General features: G+C 31.6%; 1 protein-coding gene across 1 annotated transcript; it reads left to right on the top strand.

The window, feature by feature from the left end:
* The first annotated feature begins 227 nt into the window (after positions 1 to 227).
* LOC111877561 (palmitoyl-acyl carrier protein thioesterase, chloroplastic) lies at positions 228 to 7773 on the top strand. Its single transcript, XM_023874077.3, has 6 exons — positions 228 to 615; positions 734 to 864; positions 6764 to 6877; positions 6974 to 7145; positions 7238 to 7306; positions 7376 to 7773. Exons 1-6 carry the CDS (start codon positions 262 to 264, stop codon positions 7655 to 7657), a joined length of 1122 nt encoding a protein of 373 aa, XP_023729845.1. The 5' UTR covers positions 228 to 261; the 3' UTR covers positions 7658 to 7773.
* The last annotated feature ends 2035 nt before the right edge of the window (positions 7774 to 9808 follow it).

Genomic DNA, 9808 nt, shown 5'->3' with positions numbered 1-9808 from the left:
GTGATGATAGTTATGGGGTTGTATATTGAAAGTTAAGTGACGTAAGTTGATACTCATGATTCATTTCTCGCATAAGGCAAGCCGGAGGGAGGCACAGCAGGGACAATTAATAAATGTTCGTACGTGATTGTGCTGTATGGGGTTTGCTAAGTAGCTAGAGAATTGAATGAAAAAATCACTTCCAATGATTCCTATAAATAGCAAAAGAACTAAAACAATATTGCACATCGCAATTCTGCCATAAGAATCCATTAGCTAGCTATGAATGTGCTTGCCACTGCCTTTATGAACTCTTCTCCATTCCATTGCATGACATCAGGCAAGCTCGGATCACACAAGCGGAACTTACTTGCGCACAAGATGATTAACACAAAACATGTTTCTAATTGGGGTCTGCAATATAAAGCTCCTACAAAGGTAAATTCTACAAAGCTTGGTGCTTTGGATTCAAACATTCTCGACCAGGAGAAAGAGGGTCCAAACATGGTTTCAGATCTTGGTTTAAGAAGAATGATTCAAGATGGATTTATATTCCAAGAAACAATTTGTATTAAATATTATGAAGTAGGGCCAGATCAAACTGCTTCTGTAGAAACACTGATGAATCATTTTCTGGTACATATGCTCAATTTGTAATATAATTGAATCATATAAAGTTTTTTATTATTTGTGTGTAGTTTCTTTTGGTATGTACATGCATGCTATTATTCACGATCTCAAGTTGGATTCACAGGAAACAAACGTTAATCATATGAAGACAATTGGACTCGTGCATGACGGTTTTGGGTCAGAAGAGATGTCCAAGAACAACCTAACTTGGGTGGTGGCAAAGACACACATGTTAGTGGACCGTTATCCAACTTGGTACAAACCTCATTTTCATTTATATATGGTCATTGGTTCACTATACTTGTGTCATATAAACATATCTCTCTCTCTCTCTCTCTCTCTCTCTCTCTCTCTATATATATATATATATATATATATATATATATATATATATATATATATATATATATATATATATATATATATATATATATATATATATATATATATATATATATAATTTTAATAGATAACCATTAGAGAGAATCTAAAAAATAATCCAAAAACATTAAAATTTAAAGCTAAGACAAATGAAGTGTTGAAGATTGGTACATTGGATGGACATGCTTTGACAAGCAAGAGATTAGACCAAACCAACTTAATTTTTTTAGTTTTATTGCTTTAGGGAATGTTTGTTATCGAAAAAAAAAATACTAAATATCCTATTATTCATGATTTTTCATTCTCTTTAAATAGATATCCAAATTCATATATAAAAAAGTACTCTTAAAAAAATAAAAAAAATAATAAATAATGTTTTCTCTGTTTTATGAAATAAGGGTTTTTTTTATCAAAAAACAATTAATAAATATATGAAAATTCATAATTTATTTGTACTTTTTAAATATGGATTGATATCATTTTTAAAAAAATTCAAAATTTAGTTCAAGATCACATTTAAATCTACTGAAAACTGAATTATTTTAGATTTAAATTCACAATGTAAATAACTATAAATTCACATTACGAATCACCCAAAGTAAATTATATACAGTTGAGATTCATAATATGAATAAATTAATTTGTGAATCATATAACATTAAGTAATTGTTGTTTTTTATATTTAAGTTTATTTTTTTTTATCAAAAAATAAAGTGTATATATCAAAATTCATAATTTTTTGCACTCTTGTAGACATTCATATTCTTGTACAATTTTTTTTTGAAATCTTGGCTCACATTCATATTGTAAATCTACTAAAAACTAAATTATTTTCGGTTAAAATTCAAAATGTGAATAAATAGTAAGTTAGATCCACATTTTAAATTCTAAATGTTGAATTATATACAATCTAGATTCATAATGTAAATATATTGACTTGTGAATTTTACAAAACTAATTTATGACTAATCAAAATGTTAACATGTTATAAATTTATAAGGAAATATATATTTCGATTCACAAATAAATTTCACCAATTAATTTGTGAAATATCAAATAGTTGAAATAATAAGTGAGATTCAAATTATAAATGTTAAAAATTAAAATACTTATGGTCTAAATTCACATAGTGAATTGTGAATATGACTAGACCTAGGAGATTTTTTTAATACTTATGTTGATTTCTATTTATAGATAATAAAAAGACCAGATTGTCCCTATGGTTGGCAAATTTATGTACTTTTGGTCCAAAACGAAATTTTGGTGCACCATTGGTCTAATTTTGAATACCTTGTGCGATTTTGGTCCCTATGATTAATATTTTTGTGTGGTTTTTGTCCACACCGAACTTGAAAAGATGGATATGCCATTATATTTATTTATTAATTTCCTTTTTACTTTCTTATTATTAAAAGAAAAGGAAATAACACCTACCTCACCCCTCGTACTCACATTTACCCCCACTCACTTATACTCTCTCTCTCTCTCTCTCTTAGAAACACCATCATCGGTCACCCTACCACCTACCGAACCACCATCTGTTGGACCTCCACATGCCGGACAACCATCTTTTCATTTCCAGATCTGCAAAACGAGACCGGTGTCATCATAACACCCCTCTTCCACTACCGGCGTTCATCGTTGTCACATCCCTTTACCGCCACCCAATTCGACATTGTCACCCCTTACCATCCATACCCTCACCGACGACCATTATAACACAGAACCGATGGAGAGCCATAGCCCCGCCGGTAGAAGACCACAAACACCACCTATGCGATCTGCCATGGAAAGCCACAAAAAATCTCACCTTCTTTCTCTCTACTCTATCTACGATCACTATCTATGAGACTAGAGGAAGTGCTGGCTCAACAACATGAGATCCGATCTAATCATCACCGCACATTACCTACATCGAACCGATCTACGAGACCATTGCCACCAACCTCCTTCGTCACTTCTCTCTCACCCTTTCTCCCAGGTCTGCTCGGATTCTCTCAGATTCGTCTACAACCCTACCGGTTCCTTTTATAGGGGGATCGAGGAGGTGTTTCTCTATGGTGATGCATGAGGCTGAAACAGATGGCAATGGAGGTTGTGGAAGTGATGAATGTGGTTGTTTTAGGCGAGACAGGGGAGAAAGGAAGGTAGATCTAAAGTCGTTGCCGGATTTTTTTTCCTCTTCTACAACCGATCTTCCACCACCGAAGGCTCCATGTCTGGTAGGTGATCTGATTTGGGTTGAATGTCTCTCGTCGTCTCTGTTGACCCGGTTCATTTAGCACCTCACCCACTTGGCAACGATTTTTGGTGGGTGATTCAATTTGGGTTTGAGCACCTCTTGGTTCGATCTGAGCACGTCTTTCCGATGAGGGAGATGTGTGGGGAAAACAAGAGTTTTTTTGGTAGGAGGAGAGAGAGGGGGAGGGGGAGAGATAACGTGGATGAGCGAGCGACGGATGGTGATGGTTGGCGGAGGATAGTGGTGTACAGTGGTAGCAATTGGTGGTGATGGTGGTAGCTAAGGGTTGTATGTTGTTGAGTATGTGTGTGTATGTGTGTTTTGTTGAGAACAAAAGCAGATAGAAAGAGAGAGTGAGAGAGAGAGAGAGAGAAAGAAACAGAGAGGGGTAAGTGGCTGGGTCATTTTTTATTTTTAATTAATTAAAATATTAAAATAAAAATATATAAAAACAAATCTAAGGGGTAAAATGGTCATTTTAAGTTGATATGGACCAAAAACAATAAAAGATTCAATTTTCGATCAATGTTACACCAACATTTCATTTTGGACAAAAAATATATAAATTTACCAACCACAGGGACCATTTTTGCAATTTTTGTCTAACAAAAAATTGAAAATTTTAATATATTTAGTTTTTATGGAAAGAAAATAACCTAAATAGTGAAAAAAAACAAAGTGGGTTATATATATATATATATATATATATATATATATATATATATATATATATATATATATATATATATATATATATATATATATATATATATATATATATGAATTTTGTTATATTCGTTTTTTTTAATGAATAAAAATGGCCAAAAAAATTTAAACGAAAAAAGGAAGTGAGTTTTCTAGGTATAATCCAGTTTCTACGCATCCAATGTAAAATCTACAACCTCCCTCTTGGCCGTTGATCGTTATAATTTATCATGCTTACGAATAAGTATTTGGTTCTTTGTTAATAATGATTTTCTGTTGAACTTTACACAATACACACACAAAAACACGCACATACACGGTCTTCTTTGTGTAGGTTAATGTTTAAACAGACAAAATTACCAAAAGAAATTTGTTTCCATGAGATCCGTCGTTCTATTGTGCCTATTGTGTAAGTTATACTGCACCTATTTCTTCTCTTAGCGGCATATCCAATTCTCATTGGTTATTTATTTATTTATTTATTTTTGAAAAATCGTAAATCTTACGTTCTTTTAAATTATTTATTAAATTCATCTATGTCCACATGACTTGAACCTATAAGAGAAAACAACATCAAATACCGTTGGGCTGGAAGCCCTTCGGTCAATTCTCATTGAAATGACCTTTATTTTTTTAACATCTATTTTTTTTTATAACCTTTTTTTTTCTTCTCTTTGTAATGTTTTTAGAAAAAATAAGTTTTCTAAGTGTTTATATGAATCAATAAATGTTATGATCCAAAACTTGTTAAAAGATAAAAAACTTAATTTTTCTAAAAATGTTATAATACAACATTTTTATGATCCTTAACTTGTAATGATCCAAAAATGTTTCCATCACTAATTGTATATTTTATTATTCAAAATTATATGATTCAAACAACGTAATGGTTTAAAATTTGATATGAACGAAAACTTGATTTGGTTGAATATTTTATGATCGAAAATCATATGATAAAAAAATTTATGATACAAAATCATATGATCAAAAATGTTAACATACTATGATCAAAAATGATATGATTCAAAATATTATCCAAAATGTTATGATAAAACAAACAACCAAACTCATTATAAAAAAATTATTTTGTTGAAAATGATTTGATCACAAAATTTTATTATTCAAAATCCGTATGAAAGTTAAGTCTTATTATCTAAAAGTATTCAGAGTCAAAAAATTTAAAATACTTAATCTTCATGATTCATAACTTTTATAATCCTCAAATTGACATACAACTCAAAAAACAAAGAAACATGAAAAACAAACAAAACATAAGAAAATTTAAAGTTTTATTTAAAATACTAAAAAAATTATCAAAATAAAAGAAAAAACAAAAATTAAATGAATTTAGTTACACTAAAAAAACAAGAAATATAGAAACAATATGAAAACAAACTAAAATAAGGAAAAAAACTAAATATTGCTATAAATACATGCATAACATGTAATTGTCTCTCTGAATCTGCATTTTGTTCCATGGATGAGTATCGCATGCGATCGTGTCAAATTCAATTATTATGTTTGATGTTTGTGCCTTTGACTAAATGCAAGAGTGTAACAATCGAATCAAAAGCAAAAAATTTATGTCAATAATAATCTTTGCAAAACCAAAGGTCTTCTAAAATATCCATAACTTTCAAACTTTATCGGTTCTAATCAACTTCTTCAAACCTGAAAAGTGTATCAACGTAGTGGATTAGGCTTTGAGGACTATAATGAGTACAAATCCTAAGTGTCAGTCATTATATGGATTATTTATAAATGAACACTCAGTTTATATACAATGAACAAACACGTACCTCATTAACCTAACCCTATGATTTGGTCAATCACTAATCATAATTGTCAACGGTTATGATCAACTATGATTTAAGCAAACACACTCAGATTGGTCCTATAGACTATATTAACTCATCAATGGGAAATAATGATACAAACTTTAACACACATATATACATGGATCTTTGATCAAACAACATGATAAATTAAATAACTAATAATAACCAAATAGAAATCAAACCCTGGTTTTAGGGTTTATCTTATATCTAATCACAAAGCAAAAAGGTTTCTAGCCGGTAACAAGAACATAAAGTAATCATCATAGTGTGCTAAATATAGACAGTAAAGCAAACCAAACGAATTTCCTAATGATTATGCTCTTGATCCTTCATATTCCTACTCCTAGTCAACATTTCTACATTCAAATCGCCATCAAAACGTGTCACGTTGAGCGAATGTCCTCGAGGGTTTTGAACTCTAAAACTCGACGCTGCGCATAATAGGAAAGAGCACGTCACATATATATCTGCTTCATCAACACATCTGCTTCTTTGAATCCAATCCATTTTTAGCTCATTTTTGCTTCTTTTCTCACAACAACTCTATAAATATGTAAAATGGTCATTTCAAGTATTATAATACATTTTATCTTTTAATACATCAAAGCACAACTCAAAACACTAAGATATCACACAATATATATATATATATATATATATATATATATATATATATATATATATATATATAAAATAAGTGATATAAGTAAGATAGTTTTTTTCTTGAAAATATATCGATAATGATTTCTAATTGTAAAAGAATAAAGAAATAGTAACTTTGATATCTTTTTAAATAAAAATCATTCAAAAAAAATGATGATAGTTAGACTCTGATGGACGGTTGTCACAATTCCTAACATTTTTACGCTTCGAATTCGAAACTCACTAGCCTTGTGAAAGGCATATTTCCTTAAAATCATTAGGGACGTGTCCTGTTAAGCTTATTAGTTAGAGCTTGATGTACTTCATATGCTCAAATCTTTTATAGGGGAGACATAGTTCAAATTTATACTTGGAAATCTGCACATGGGAAAAATGGTATGTGTTGTAATTTGATGTTTTGTGATTGCAAAACAGGCGAGATATTAGTAAGAGCTTCAAGGTATAAGTTGAGCTTTCATAAAGTGATTACTTAAAACTTGATTTCGGTAGATTTATTTTGTAAGCATGACGATGTTATTATTATGCTATCTTGTAGTATTTGGGTGATGTTAAATAAAATTACACGAAAGTTATCCAAATTCCCAAATTCAGTTCGAGCAAAACTAGAGCAATGCTTTGTTGATACATTGCCTACGGTCAAAGAAGACACTAGAACATGGTCAAAAGAAGTGGAGAATATTGATGAACATATTTGCAAAGGTTTAATGGTGGGTTGATTTTGTTTAGTTTGAAATATTATTTATATATGATATTTGTTATTTACATGATTTTCTTGATTCTTTTTATACGCAAATATTAGCCAAGATGGAGCGATTTGGATATTAACCAACATGTGAATCATGTGAAATATATTGGGCTGGTCATTGAGGTAATTAACTTTTTTTTGTTATTTTAAGGATGGATAACAATGGATTATGACACTTAATTGTTATTGTAGAGTGTTCCAAAGATCATTGTGGAGAACTATGAGATACATAGCCTGACTCTAGAATATTTTCGAGAGTGTACCAAGGACAATGTACTACAATCCCTCACTTCCATATTGGGGAACCACAAGGGCATAATAGCTAATGTTGACTTTGTTGAGTGCCACCATTTGCTTCAAATTGGTGGTGGCGGAGGTAATATCATGAAAGGAAGGACTAGATGGAGACTAAAGCACAAAAAAAGTCAAGGCTCTGGAGCATTAATTAGTTCTCTAGCTAACGGAAGTGTCTAACACCTAATACAATGAGAGCTTATTCGTGGAATCCACTCTCCTCCCTATATCCACCTAATTAAACTTGTTTAGGTTCTTGATCCAAATGATTGTAACTTTGAATTGAAACTCATGACATGGATGTGCTTATTTTCTTTAAACCTTTTTCTTATTATAATTTATAAACATAAAGGCATCCTTGTGCTTACATATACATGAAGAAATTGATGGGTTTGAGCCATAAGAACTTTCCTATGTGCACATACAAACCCTAATGCTTGGATCTAGGTTTCTCTAATTGAACATGCAATGTATCCAGGACTTCTATTGATAGATCTAGTGTAAACATTCAAATCATAACATAAGAAATCGGATCTAAAGGAATACCTTGAGTTGCTTGCTTGAATCTTCTTGTCTTTGGAGCTTAGAGTCACAATTGTCACTCATCTAATGGCTTACAAACACCAACTAGCAAGAGGATGATAATAGAGAGAGATAGAAGGGTGAGAAATCGGCTAGGGTTTCTTCAAATGCAAGTGTGCCGATTTCCTCAACCCTATGGGTGTATTTATACTAGTGAGCCTCCTAGGGTTTCACCCTTAAAACCCTAATTGGATAACTTAGGCCCTAAGCAATCCAATAAGCCTTGGATGATTTCTAGGCTCTTCCAAACCCTAAAATCGTCTTCCCCTTATCCATAAGGAATCACTGCTCAAAATACAACTATCATACAATTGACAGCTTATGCCCCTTTATTCAATTAATCTCTTTAAGTCACCAAATTAATTCCTAGTTACTTTATGACTTATACTAATCAAATAACAATATTATTATTCATTATATTATACTCATAATATATAAATAATATTTCTTCTCTCATTATAAATCATCCTGTCAAGTTGCTATGGTGAAGGCAACCCAAAAGGACAATGCACAACCGGGTCAAATACTTGCCAAATATAGTTGCAGCCTTAGACACTATTCCAACAGTCTCCCACTTGGATAAGTCTAGTAACTATATATACAAGCATAATCTGATTAGCAATCGTAGCTCTCAAAGACGCTGTCAAACTCTGATCTTATCAGTCTTGTCCTTTAGATAAGGGATCGTACAGTCCTCTGTTAAGATATTATGCAGACAATTCTATGGAACAAATTGTCCAGCAGTTGGTTTCTCGATCTCAGATTTATTTGACATAGAACTTAATCGAACACATCAATTTAATTCTGACCGGGCCCGACACATAAGTCAAATCAAATCATCGAGCGGCCGAGATATCGCTTTTACCCTCTTAGGATAAAAGTAACAGATAAACTTCGACTTATATGCATTTACTTATTCATTAATCAATTATACACAACAATGCGTTTTATAACATCAGTTTACTGATGCGGTTTCGTATTATCAATGTACAACCAATTAACAAATAACAAACCATATATCTAGCTTTTAAGACCATATGATATTATCGTCTTGCGATCAACCTTTTTATCACATTCCATAAGGTGATTCCAGCAAGCGCGGGTTTGTTCCAATGCTCAAAACTAGTTCATAAGCACTCATGAACGTTGCAGCAAACTTTTGCTATGTCTAATACTATTTAGACAATCTACACACCAATTCATGACAATCTTCATTCATACTTACTTCCAACATATGAACGATTGTGGATTGTTTGAATAATTCGATTATTCTAAATAAACTCAATTATTTTGGAAGTCCAAAACATGCAAAGTGAAACAATAGTTAAACATTTAACATAAGACAATAACTTTACTTATAAATAATACTCCTTTATTTGTTCATCAAATGTTAAATTACATTTATCTATTACAAGTTTCTAAAATTATCTAATCTAATCTAATATCATCTCTCAGTCTAATACTCCTAGCATGCTGCAAATGCTTAACCCTACTCAGTCCCTTCGTAAGCGGATCTGCTGGGTTATCTTCTGATGATATCCTCCTAACCACAAGGTGTCCTTCTTCTACTCGATGTCTAATAAAATGATATTTTCTGTCGATATGAAGAGATCTACCATGATCCCTTGGTTCCTTGGTCAAGGAAACCGCTCCTTCATTATCAAAGAAAATTTCCATAGGCTCCTTTATGGCAGGCATAACTCCAAGATCACCAATGAAGTTCTTCAACCATATTGCCTCCTTCGACGC

This window comes from Lactuca sativa, chromosome 5 (assembly GCF_002870075.4).
Source record: "Lactuca sativa cultivar Salinas chromosome 5, Lsat_Salinas_v11, whole genome shotgun sequence".
Lineage (NCBI taxonomy): Eukaryota > Viridiplantae > Streptophyta > Magnoliopsida > Asterales > Asteraceae > Lactuca > Lactuca sativa.
This window is presented reverse-complemented; position numbering and strand designations above follow the sequence as displayed.